The sequence below is a fragment of the Heloderma suspectum genome, chromosome 9 (genome assembly GCF_057233095.1).
Source record: "Heloderma suspectum isolate Gila_16-S chromosome 9, 16-S_ref, whole genome shotgun sequence".
In the NCBI taxonomy this organism is placed as follows: Eukaryota; Metazoa; Chordata; class Lepidosauria; order Squamata; family Helodermatidae; genus Heloderma; species Heloderma suspectum.
Window position 1 is genome coordinate 40326838 of NC_139466.1, and position 13807 is coordinate 40340644.

The 13807-nt window shown below is 47.9% G+C and overlaps 1 protein-coding gene across 1 annotated transcript in view; it reads right to left on the reverse strand.

Moving 5' to 3' along the window:
• Positions 1 to 1660: 1660 nt before the first annotated feature.
• The window catches only part of LOC146338638 (ras-like protein family member 11A-like), a 28261-nt gene continuing 16114 nt past the window's right edge, over positions 1661 to 13807 (reverse strand). The window contains exons 3-4 of the mRNA XM_084813365.1: positions 8043 to 8125; positions 1661 to 3910 (exon numbers count right to left, since the gene is read on the reverse strand). Coding sequence (XP_084669491.1) covers positions 3443 to 3910; positions 8043 to 8125 — 551 coding nt within the window. The 3' untranslated portion in view covers positions 1661 to 3442. The remainder of the gene's footprint in view (positions 3911 to 8042; positions 8126 to 13807) is intronic.

Genomic DNA, 13807 nt, shown 5'->3' on the forward strand with positions numbered 1-13807 from the left:
TCTAAATCAGAATGCATGTATATCCTTCAGAAACTTTGCAGGTTTCTTGCCTGGGGGACACCTCTAATGACCTGTGCATTTTCATACACATTTACTCGAAAACTATTGGGGAAGGGGTGAATGGAAGGGAAAGCAAATCACTCCCCCAGACTGGAGAACTCCCCTTCCACATGAACTGCTGCACCTATCCTTCTGAAACTTTGCTGGTTTCTTACTTAGGGACAACTGTAGGCTGTCTGTAACTTTCAGAACAATGGTCCACAAGGAACATAGGGAGATAAGTATGTCCTCTTTTGGAGACCTCAAAATGTCAAGGCCACCCTTGCACAAAAACCCTTGTGGCTATCATTCTGAAATTTGGCAGACATGATCTCCTCTGATGGGGCAATGAATCCTGACATTTGTATCCAATTCTACCAAGGAATTAAAACATTATTGGCAGTTCCCTTTAAAAGAAAATCAAAATATAAACCCTGCACCTATTTTTCTGACATTGGGCAGGTGTAATCCCCTTCTATGGGGCTACTATGCCTGAAATTATCCAGTTCTGACCAAGATAAAAAAAGTTATAGGTGTTTTTCCCCCCTAATTTCCCATGGTAGTCAACAGGAAGCATAAATACTCATTTTTCTAAACCTTGACACAGGTTTGGTGCTGAGCTGAAGTGGTCAGACTACAAACTGGCCCGAGCAGAGGTGGGATGTTTTCCAAAATGCTGAAGCAGGGTCTGAGTTGAAATGGGGTGAGGGGTCAGTGCACGCTTCTTATGTATGTATGTATGTATGTATGTATGTAATCTATACACACACGCAAGCACACTGCATGGACGCACCACACACACACACACGTATTAGACGTGTGCTTAGACTCGTGTGCAAGTGTGTGTATGCAAATTTGTGTTATGGACCTGTGCCCTGCATCTTTTAAGACCCTAGCAATGCCCCTGGGCCCAAGCATTTAAGAAGGAGTACTTGGATTTAAAGAAGGCCAAGCATAGGATTCAAAGACACCATTAAATAATGTCTACTTTGACTCGCCAGGGTCCCATGGAATACAATGAAACAAGTTAGTTGTGACTAATTTAACTTCCACTGAAAGCAAATTAAAGTTACAGCTGGCTTTAACTGCGTTTGCACTATGTAGTTGGTGCTTAGAATTAAATGTCAGGTATTGTACAGTTCCCAGTCTTATTGAAATCCAGGGCACTAAGCATTAAACAGGTATTCACATGTCAAGCTTACAACCGATCTCCAGTACATAATATAGGATTAACAGTGCAGTCCTATACATGGCTACTCAGAAGGAAGACCCATTATGTTCAGCGCGACTTACTCCCAGGTAAGCATGTATAGGATTGTAGCCTTCCTCTCCCATTGGCTTGGCATTTTTCATCAGATAATGCCTTAGCTGCGTCACCATCTTGTTTGTTTTGGTTACTGTCTTACTAACTAGTTCGACAGTGTAGAACGTGTGGCTTCATAGCGGGACTTTTTAATGACTCAAGTCATATTTGTTAGATTCCTGGGATTCCTAGTTTTTCATTTTTTAAAACATAGTAAGTGTCTAATCCTCATGATCCTAGTGAAAACCATAGCAATATATCTGAGAGGCTCAAAATGCTGATGGCAAACCAATCAAACCCCATATTGATTATTATTTTCATTCTCATTATTGTTATACTCATCTGATTCTCTTGAGTAGCCTGTGCTGTTGGTTTGAATATAGTTAACATTAGCAGTAATGATTCTTCTCAGCCCTCTTATCTGGCTGCTGAGAAAACTGAAGCTTGAGCAAAAATGTCATCCTGAAAGTATTCACCTAATTCTCAGTCAGTAAAAATTGGGAGGGCGCGTGTGTCTTCGTTCTTTTTCTCTCGTATATATAGCTGCCACCAGAAGGGGTGGTAACAGCAGAGCTCCTGTGCTGGCAGCATGGACACCATTTTTAGATTCTCTCCCCTGCCCCAATATGGGGAGAACTGGTGGAGAATATCCAGCAAAATTGCCTGCTTTGGGGGGGCAGGGGAGAGAGAGAGAACGACGAAAAGAAAATTATCAGAAACATATTTTCTGAGAAATTTCGAGTCAGCTCTTTACTTCAAAAGAAGAACTAGGGGTCTACCACGACTTAGGGCAACGAACTGGGTTGTGTATCTTTCAAACGTCCGCCATCTGGGAAATTATGCATATAGTCTCATTCATTTAATGCTGGAGGACCACCTTTTTCTGTCTAGGTCAGCATTTCCCCATTGCTGTTCTCTCTAGGGTCACATGTTGGAAGTGGGTAGAACAGCAGCCAGCAGTAAGTAGGGCCAGAGCCAAAAGTGGGTGGGTTAAGCCTTTTCTCTTTCTGCTACCTCCAGTTCTCTCCCTCTCTATCTTCCTTCCCATGCAGTGGGCTGTTAGGAAAGGGGCAGATAATTCCGGCCAGAGGCCTGAACTCTTCACATGCAGAGGGCTTTTGAAGTTAGGCAGAGCTGTTGATTTAGTGGAGATGTTGTACCTAGTTCACATAGCCAGCGATCCCATGGTGACGGCTCCTGGCAGATGGTCTCATGAACTGGCCTTAAGTGTACACAAAATGGCTATAATCCAATACAGAGGCATGTACGTGTTTAGTCCACTGGTTTCAATGGGCTTAAGGATGCTTAACTCTCTGTTGGATTGTGACAATTATGTACATGCACTACAAAGTTTCAGTTCATTATGCACTTCCAAGTTAGACCTTGGTGCTGAATGAGTCATTCATTCCAAACTTTAGTATTGTCCTAGATAAAATTAGAACTACTTCTCCAAACATACCAATGCAAGAGAAGCAAGAGGAAGTCTCAGTATTTTTCTTTTTTGAGACAAGCTCTTTAAAAAATCTAGCTGTGCAGGCTTTCAGTGTGGTGAAATATGAATGGGGAAGACCCCCCTGTGAAAAAATGCATATTGGCTAGAGCCTGTGAAGTCAACAACCATTCCTCCTGTTTTTGGAGCAGTTTTGCAACTGTGTTTAAAACGTGTGTGTTTATTTTTCTTAAAAAGGCAAAGGATAATTGTAAAAATGAATAAACATATATGTGGGACCTTAAAAATAAGAGGCGGGGGGGAGGTAGGTTGCCTGCTTGAAACATGGAGAAGCAAGACAGATGGCTAAAGCAGAGTTTGATTTGCTGGTATGAATGTCTGTCTGTCATGCCAGTTAGGAAGCTGAGCTCACACTGTGGATGAAACCCCCCGCTAAAACTTCTCTTTTTATCTTCGTATGCCTGTCTTCATTCTTGGTGACCTTTTTTTTAACCAAAGGATCCAAGTTCCAAAAGTGGCCATCCATCATGGCCTCCTTTGCAGAAAGGAATTCTTTCACACCAAAGGATGCTGGCAAAGACAGGCCATAAATAGATATAAATATCAATTGTCTGATCACTTCTCGTCCTCAGCTCGCACTGTGAGAGACATCAGAGCATCGTGGTTGCTTTTCCTTTCGAAGACAAGGCTTGCTTGAGCCTCCTTTTCAAATCCTGCATATTGGGGGACTTGGGCCGGACAAGGTGGAGCCCTCTCCGCTTCTCCCCATTGCAGCCCCCGATCATCCTGCTCATCTCCTGGCAAAGCTGCTTGAAGGCCTCGTGGACCCCTTCACAGTTTTCCCGTGCGGACACTTCAGAGTAGGTACAGCCCAGCTCGTTGGCCAGTTGGCAGCCTTCTTCGGCGGACACCTGCCGGGCTCGTAGCAGGTCTCCTTTGTTGGCCATGAGCAGCAGCGGGATGTTGGCGTTGGGATGGATCTTCCGAATGTGCTGGTGCAAGGGCCGGATGACGCGGTAGCTCTCATAGTCCGTGATGGAGTAGACAAACACAAAGCCATCAGCCCAGTAGATGGACCGGTTTATCTGTTCCTGGCAGCAGATGGTGTCATTCTCATCCTGCCATCGACACCCAAGAGGAAAGAGGTTAAGATGCCATTTAAAACAAAAACAAAAAAACCCAGGTGTGTTTCCTACTCAGAGGTGCGTCCACCTTTGCCTCAGCACCTTCTTCCACTGGCTTCCCCTAAGTGAAGGATGGGGAACCTCCAGCCTGTGGGCCACAGCCAGCCTGTGGGGTATCCCATCTGGCCCACCGGTGTCTGCCCAAGGTCCCTTTCCCTCTTCCATGCCCCACTCAATGCTCAGCACTAGAGAAAGGCTGCCTTCCTCTATCACTGAGAAGGGAAACCCCACTCTTATCTCTTATTAGTGATCAGAGATAAGAGCAGGGTTCCTGGGTTCAGAGCTAGGGAAAGGCTACCTGAGTAAAACAACCACAAACTCAATTTGTGACAGCCTGCTATATTTGACTGGCAAATGTACCTCAGTGGGGTATGGGGGAAAGAAACGCTGTTAAAAAAAAAACCCTCAGGGCACAATCCTATGCATGTTAAGACAGAAAAAAGTCCTACAACTCCCAGCATTCCCCAGCCAGCTGGCTGGGGAATGCTGGGAGTTGTAGGACTTTTTTCTGTCTAAACATGCATAGGATTGCACCTTTAATTATTATTTCATATTGTTATGTTGTATTATATATGCATTTCAGTGTGACCCACTTAGAGATTTTGCTATATTAAGCGGTATAGCAGTATTATAATAAATGAATAAATAAATAACCATTAAACAAAAGACTTACAGAAAAGAGCAAAAGACTGCCCACAAGGCAACTGCAATGATTAGAAAATTCCTTTTGTTATATCTGCTCTCAGCCAAGAATGAAATGGACTCAATAATCAAAATGGACTGGGATATAATGAAAGGACTGGCAAGGTTGTTTAAAAGGAAAGGAAATCAGTCCTTAATAATTTTATTTTCATCACACACAGAAGTAGTTACTGAAGCTGCACTTTTCGGACAGCAGCTCATCAGCCAACAACGTCCTTATCTCCTTGCTTTTGGCTTTCTCTTTCAAAGAATAACATTTTAGGCAAAATTATGTCACTGAGTGATTCCCTGGAACTTCAGAACACCATGAAAAAATGCAACTGCTCTGGTTAGGGTAGCTCTATGCCGCTAAAAGCTCTACCGATCTGGATCCAAATGAAAATACATATTACTGCACCCCTTGGCTGCAGACCTGGGGTTGTATCCAATGTTAGTCCTACATTGAAATGAATGGGACTTAAGCTAGACTAACATTGGATACAACCCAAACTCTCTCTTTCCTAGAGAGTTTAAAAATGGTGAGATGGAGACATTGCTCAGCACCACTGGAGGCTGGGGGCTCTGATGTCAGTGGGGTGGTGAATCTGGTCCAGGTTTCAGTCAGAACCAGTCACACCTTGGATAGATCCTTTAGCGCTCTGATTGGTTCTGAATGAAACCCGGAGCGGATTCACCACCCCACTGATACTGGAGCCATTGGCCTCTGCTGCTAAGCGCCTATTCCCCCTGCTGCACCTCTGCTCAAAACAATCCAGTCCTGAAACTGTGTTTCCCTGTAAGGTCTTTTCTCCTTTGAAAGCTCGATGCTGGAGAGTATCGTTTTAAACAGAGCCAAAAACGGAATGATAGGGAGATGCTGTTGCCACTGCCTAATTTGTAAAAAGAAAGTGGTGAGGCGTAAATCACCCTGGAAGCCAGGTGCAATAATCCTTGAGGTGTGGCTCTAAATTTCCATTATCAAGGGAAATGAACTCTGTAGATGGTCAGAAGCACTTTCCCATCAGCCAAGTCCTACATAATGTTGTTGACGCCGGAGATGTTGTAGAGATTATCCCTGCTATTGAAAACTGGCCCCAAGGTTGAGCCATCTCTGGCAAGTCCTGATTGCTGTCCTTAGTGTGCATGCACAGGGCCTGTTCAGACGTCACGCCAAGCCACCATGGTTTGCGTTTTTGAGTGAACCACGCCGCCTAAGTGTGTCGTGTGTGGGGTCAAAATCCTGACCACGCCGTCTAGGAACCCACCCTGGCTAGCCCCTCTGCAGTGGGGTTACGAAGGCCCGGAGTAGCTTACTGTGCCGTGTGGCGGGATCTCTGTTGCTAAAAATGGCTGCTCCGCATGAAAATAACCATAGAGATGGCGACTTAGAGCATCCGCCAGTTCCAGGGACACTCTAGGCAGTGAGGCCGGACTCTATGCTCGCCATCCCATAGTGACGAATGGAGTGGCTGGCACACACCACCTCCCAGCGCAATGGCGGTGGCGACGGGAGGTGTTGGACTTTTTCTGTCTAAACATGCATAGGATTGCGCCCACAATCATTATTTCATATTGTTTTCATCTTGTATTACATATGCATTTCAGTGTGACCCACTTAGAGATTTTCCTATATTAAGTGGCGGGAGGACAATGCGGGAACCACGGAGCGGGGAACGGTAAGTGGCACAGCCACCGTGCGGTTCCGGTCATGTGACAGGCGCGCAGGTTGTAGCAGCCGAACCGCAGTAACCCGCTCCGTAGTTTCCCTAACCACCCTTCCACCTGTCGTGTGTGAACAGGGCCACAGTCCTCATTTTGGGGTGGGGGAGAGGGTCCCACTGTCCTTTCTGGTCAAATACATGTTGCAGGCTTGTGAAATGCTGCCAGACCTGTGAATATAGATGATCGTTGGATGGTTCACATGAAGCTGCCCTGCCCCCCCCACACAGTGAAAAATGCACGAGGGGGGGCTGTGGGGCTAGCTACCCACCCCCCAATCGCCCACAGCAGCAATGCTTCCCCGACATCCACATGCTCGGATGGCATGGGAAAAGGTTCCCCATGCATAGAGCTCCTCCAGGAAATGGGGAGGGTGCTTTCACACACCGTCCAGGAACATGGGCAGAAGGGCGTGGCCATGGTGCATAAGGGGGGGGGGCTGGGATAGCCCGCGAAGCTCAGCACCACCCCCTGTACATTCTTCCAACACATGGGACCCTCCTAGTAGGATGGCCGTCCACAGGAGGTGCAGCCGCCCCTCCCTCTTACCGTCTTCAGCACTCTCTCCAGCCCAAGTCTCCCCTAGGCTCAGCAGGCCGGTGAGAGGTGGGGCTCTCCCCCTCTCCATGTATCAGTTCCAGACCATGTGGAACACCCGTGGTAACTGCACAGCTCTTGCTGAACGGTTTAACTCCCATTCAAGCTGCCAACCAACTAGTTCGTTGCAAATCTTTTATCCCAGCAAGCACATCCACCATGGCTGTTCTGTTGTGGTTCCAATACTGGATGTTCCACTAATACTGGAAAGCATAACATGTGACTTGCCATACTGTCAACCAGCCACGTGTGGAAGCCAGTCAGGGCCTCAGTAAGCCCCCTGATTGGGCTGCTTGCCCAGAACTGCAAATACGGGGTGAGGTGAGTGTCAAACACCTGGCAGGCCGCAATGCATGACTGACTGTCTGTGTTCCCCAGCTACCTATTTGAATGCTCCCTTTTGTATTTACAAAACCACCACAGCAAAACTTCCCTGTAAGTAGAAAGCAATGACATCAGGGAGATTCCACCCCCCTCCCTTTCTTGATTTCTCCTTGCAGGAATTTTTTTTTCTCTCTTTTACACGGGGGAGTAGTCAAAAATGTAACCTCTGAAGCCTGGAGTGGTACAGTCCTGGTCCTGCTGCATGCATAGATCCAGCCATCTCCATGTTTTCAAGCAAGGGAGTTCTAGCTGTAAACATCACAAGCCATCCAACCAAAGTGCAGTGACATTTAGGCTGGGATTCCCAGAGCAGGCCGGTGGCTCTGATGTCAGTGGAGTGGTGAATTTGCTCTGGGCCTCAGTCAGAACTCTAAAGGAGCTCCTTTAGAGTTCTGACTGGAGCCCAGAGTGGATTCATTGCCCCACTGACATCGGAGCCACCAGCTTCCACTGGGAATTTCCCCATTTCGATTTGAGGTTCCAACTAAGATGCCTTTTCTGCATCATGGTAGTTTACTGTTTACAGCAGCCTTCCCCAAAAGGATGCCCTCCAGATGTGTTGGACTACAACTCCCATTGTCCCCAGCCAATGTGGCCAATGGAGAGTACCAGACTGGGGAAGACTGGTTTAGAGGCTGTTAGATCTTTGTTTTGAAGCACCTCTCCATCACAGCAGCCATTATACCTCCAATGAAACGAAGGGCGTGTCCTGCACTTGTAAGGAGATCTGTTCTCCATCGATGGTGAATTTTCTGGAATACAGGGCACCTGCGAAAAAAAGATGAGAATGAATGCACCAGAGACCAACACACAGCATATTTTTATCCTCCACTAATGCTGGGCGGGGCTGGCCCAACTATAGAAGCAAACCACGGGCAGCCTTAGTGTGTCTTTATTTTTATGCTAGAGTAGGTGCAAGGGACCCAGTCCCCACCCCCACACGCTAGGGTCTTGATCTGGATCGGGGACCCTGGGCCCACTCTAGAGTAAAAATGAAAAAAAGATACAGCTGCTAGACACGCATTTAAAGTAATGTCTGGCTTGGCTCTAAGCAACCACCTCGGGTGCCAATGTTCTCAGAGTGTCTGCTTCTGCCAGGCAAAAGGCTGATCAGGAGAGCCAGGGCATGCAAATTGTTTATGAATAACAACAACAATTATACAATTGTCATATGAACATATAAGACTGATTCTGGCCTGCTTGCGCTGGCTGCCTGCCTGCTTCCGAGCCCAACTCAAAGTTCTGGTTTTGACCTACAACACCCTGCATGGCTCAGGACCACAGTACCTTATAGAACGCCTTTCCTGGCATGAACTGACCTGTACGCTATGCTTTGCATCTAAAGCCCTCCTCCAGGAGCCTCCTCTGAGGGAGGCTTGGAAGGCAGCAACAAAGGAGAGGGCCTTCTTGCTGATGGCGCCCCACTTGTGGAATAATCTCCCAGATGAGGCCTGCCTGGTGCCAACATTGACATCTTTTCGGCGCCAGGTTAAAACTGCCCTCTTCTCTCAGGCATTTGGCAGTGTATAAAGAGTCTCTTGATGGTTTTAAATTGTTTTACATATGTTGTTGTTGTTGTTGTGTGCTATTTGTTCTGCGTCATTACATGAATAGTTTTATATTTTATATAATGTATTTTAATGGTTTTTAATTTTTGTGAACCGCCCAGAGAGCTTTGGCTATGGGGCGGTATAGAAATATAATGACTGACTGACTGACTGAATATAATACATACATGCTCTGATTAAAATAAAAACACAACAGGAGTATACAATTTTGTTATATAACCAATTGTATGTAACAGATGTTCCTTCTATGACCATTTCTATAAGAAAAAAGGGGGGATCTAACACAATTGTTACATATATTTTATCAATATATTGTTAATATATGTTAACAAAATAAACATATGAACTTATTATTCACTTAAACATCCTGTATCTTTATTACATTCCTAATAAAGCAAATGACTGTCATGTGGTCTTCCTTCTCTCCCTCTGATAATATTAGCTGGTTTAACCATGTAAACCATCCCCAAATGGTATTTTATGAAAACTTTCCTTCATACAAAAAACCCTGCTGTGGTACATGCATTCATATCCACAAACAAAGCCAACAATCATTAAAATGTTGTTGACTTTCTGGTTCAGGGCAAACTATCGTTTGCCATGATGTCTGAGTCACCAAGCTACAGCTTCCTCTTGCGACCAAACCATAATGGTAAGCCATGGTTTGAAGCTGGTTTCCAGTTCTGGTCTGGACAGTAAGCACAAACTATAGTTTGTTGATTCAGAAGTAATGGCAAATGATGGTCAGCCCAAAACGGAAGTCAGGGTGGGCACTGGAGCACGTGAAGGGAAGAGCAGGTGTGCACAATAAAAGCCTTATCCGGAAGCACCCTCGGTGTCAGAAGTGAAGCTGAAGAGCAGATGACGTCACCGCTGCAACCGTGCACCCAGTTCCTCACAGTAGTGAATGAGAATTCTTCAGTTCTACGGTGTACCTGAGATATTGCTGGAGAAGGTAGATTTGCCCCTTGGCTCACGTTCCTGTTGATCCCTTTGGCCGGGGGTGGGGGGAGACTTTGCCCTTACCCGAATTGTGCTCCCAACTGCAATCCGCCTACGTTGCTTGACGGGACCCAATGAATTCCATTCACTTCTGCGCCTGAACGTTACAGGCTGATGTCAGGGAGATGGGGCTGGGCTGGCTCCCAATTCAACAGCACATTTAAAGGTGACAGTAGGGGATGCAGCCTGGCATCCCCACATAACTCCCAGCCTTTGGCGAGCCAGATGAACATACCTGCCTGGGGCCGGCTCCTTGCAACCCTGACAGGAGATACCACCCTTTCACTCTTTGGAGGCAGGGTGGGGAGGGAGCCTCTCTGGTCTTGTGGTCTGTTCCATGCCTGGCCCTGTTGTGGACAGGCTTCCAGGGGTGCTGCAAATCAGCTGAAGCAGGAGGGTGGATGACCAGTCTAGGGATGGAAGGGGTGGCGGCAGATGGATCCAGCACTACATCCAGAAATGTAGAGGCACGTGCTCGGGCTCCGGGCTGCAAGGTGGCAACACTCCACCTGCCATCACGTGCGGAATTCAGCTTTTGGCATATCTTGGGAAGTGTCCGAAAAACATTGTTCTCCCATACGTGTTGGGATTCTCTTCCATCCTGGCCATGAGGCTGGAGACTAATGACTGATTTGCAATAGGCTTGGAGCCAACCAGGCTTGAAAGAACATAAGAGGAGCCCTGCTGGATCAGACCAAGGTCCATCTAGTCCAGCATTCTGTTCACACAGTGGCCAACCAGCTACCCACAGGAAACCCACAAGCAGGACATGAGTTCACAGCAACCTCCCACCCATGTTCCCCAGTAGGCATACTGCCTCTGATACTGGAGTTAGCATAGAGTTAGCACAGAGCCATTAGGACTAGTAGCCATTACTGGCCTTGTCCTCCAGGAATGTGTTCTCATCACCACACCACCACATGCTGGCCAGGTTGTAAGCTCCGAGCCATTCCTAAAGTTCGCAGATTTGCATTTTACAACTGCCCTACTCCCGTGCAGCGGTGTAGTGGAGGCAGGGCTCGCAGGGATGCAGCCCCAACTCTTTTACATTAGCAGGGACTCTGATGTCATCTCCCACCCCCCTCAGAATTCCCTGTTCCCTCTCAGCTTAGCTGCGATCCTCACTGTAGCTGTGGGGGGAATGAATTTTCCAAGCAACAATATATTGTTCCATGTTGGAATGCAAAGTATTTGGGATGACTTGGTCTGGAATGGGCAAGGAAGACCTATTTGTTTTACCAAAGATGTGCTCCTGGTGGAGATGAAAACTCCTAGAACTGGTTTGTTGATACGGATCAACACAGCTGCCTGAATTTTTTGGACTGCCCTTGGAGACTGTCACAGTGAGCTCCTGCATTTCCAAATTTACCACTAGCTCTCTCTCTCTCTCTCTCTCTCTCTCTCTCTGTGTGTGTGTGTGTGTAGTTCAATCCAGCTGGGCGTGTGGACATTTCTGTTGGAAGGGGAGGAGGAGATATAATGAAGGAGCTTTGGGAAGGCGAATGGGTATTGTTGGAGCACTAAGGGAGTGTGCAAGGGGGCTGTTTGAATGAGAAGGGATCTGTCCATGAGGGCTGAGTTGAGAGGGTGAAGCTTCCATAGAGTATCATATTTTGAAAACCTAAAATGTTCGTGCTTGAGTGAGTGGCTGAAAAAGATTTTAACACCCCTGCATATTTTCTCAGTCTTGGGCCGCGGTGGCTTAGTGGTTAAGATGCTGAACTGCAGACCAGAAGGTCGGCAGGACAGCAGTTCGAGACCCGAGTGCCGCGTGACGGAGTGAGCTCCCGTCTTCAGTCCCAGCTCCTGCCAACCTAGCAGTTCGAAAGCAAGAAATTGCAAGTAGATAAATAGGTACCGCCTCGGCGGGGAAGGTAACAGCGTTCCGTGCACCTCGGTGTTCAGTCATGCCGGCCACATGGCCACGGAAGCGTCTTCGGACAGCGCTGGCTCTTCGGCTTAGAAATGGAGATGAGCACCACACCCTAGAGTCGGACATGACTGGTTGGGGACACCTTTACCTTTACCTTTATATTTTCTCAGACGTCCAATGGGAATACCCCTGCCTTACTCTCAGCTTCACTGTTTTTGGATCCCAGTTGAAGGCGGTATATCTTGCAAGGTTGTACAATCTTAGAAGGGGGCGTGGCTGTGAGGGGGCGTGGCTTGACTGTCACGAAGGGACCTCACCCTTCTGAATTTGCCACTGCACTACTGCTCCTACTACTACTGTGCAATTAACAGTAGCCTGACGGGCAGAGATGGAGCAGGTGGACCGGGGAAAAACTCGCCGGCTCCTTTCCTGTGCCTCAGGCTGCTGTTCACAATGAAAGACACAGGAGCAGAGACAGCTAAAAAGTTGGCAGCTGTAGCAATTATATTTCAGAAAGGGAGGCTGGGAAGGATATTTTTAGATTCCCTTTAGATGAGCACATCTGCCATGAAACATTCCTGCTGGAGAGTAAGCTTCCGCCCAACTGCATTGGGAACATGATTCCACTCTGACCTAGTGACCGCCTCTCAGGACAAGATGGGTTTTTAATTTCTCTAGCCCACTCAGTCCAAGGTCTGTACTCACATTTCTAATAGTGTAAGAGAAAGCCACATCATGCTAATCAAAGCACTGGGGAAATGCAGCCCGGTGAGCGTCGTTTCTATAGAGCAGCCTTCCCCAAACTGGTGCCCTCCAGATGTGTTGGACTGCAGCTCCTATCATGCCCAGCCAGTGGTGATGGGATCTGTAGTCCAACAACATCCAGGGGGGCACAGGCTCCCCATCCCTGATCTAATGCTGGAGAAGGCCCTGGTCTAAAATCACGAACGCCTTCTTCAGTTTAGAACAGGGGTGCAGAACAGCCCGAGGGTCAGATTCTACTTCGGAGAAGCTCTCAGGGGCTGCATTCCCATCGTGGGCAGGGCTTCAGGGAAAAGGGGCGGGGCCAAAATCCCAGAAATCCCAGCGTATTTCATCTTAAAGCTCTTCCTGCTGGTAACAAAGCCTCAGGAAAGGAATTTCCGCCTTTTAGAATGGGGAAAAAAGTGCACAGAAGCCGGGAAACCACCCAACACTTGGTGGCCGGGGGGAAGGGGTGTGGCCGGGGGGAAGGGGTGTGGCCGGGGGGAAGGGGCGTGCCCTGAGCCCCGCACTGTCTGCTCCAACTACCAGTGGCTCTCCAGGGTCTCCAGCAGAGAGGTGCCTGTTCCCTGATCCTTTTAACTGGAGATGCCAAGGACTGAACCTGGGACTTTCTGCAATGCAAACACGCCCCCTCCGACCAAGTACAGGTCCCTCCCTGAAGATGCCGCCTCCCCGCTCTCCTCCTGCAATAGAGTGAGGAGCGGTGCTCTCCCACTGAGCTGCGGCCTGTCCTATAAATCCATTTCCCACGGTGCCAGGGCCAGATGCCTCCTGGTCACACTCCCAGGAAGCCTCGCACCAGGGCCATGGCACAGGGGAAGCCTCACCCGCCAGGCAGAGCCACAGGGAGGAAGTGATAGTGCCGGGATGGATCCACCACATCTAGAGTGCCAACCTCCCTTCTTTGCAGGGAGATGTCTCTCTTTCTCTTTTAATATGGGGGATCATTCAGTCATGCAGTTCCATACTTGCAGAGTGAGGTGGTGCAGTCCAGGTCCTGTTCTACCACATCACCAGGCCTAAGGACTTTACCTCAAACTTCTGACTAGGAGCTACATCTCTCCCCCACGCTACCCATTTTTAGACTAGAGTTGGTGCAGAGGGTCTGATCTGGATTTTAAAAGTCCCCTACTCCCACAATTAGGTCCCAGTCCAGACCAGGTCCCTGCACCTCCTCTAGAGTAAAAATGGGGGGGGTAGAGATGTACAGATTTTCTTAAATCCATTCTGTTTGTGTTTCGC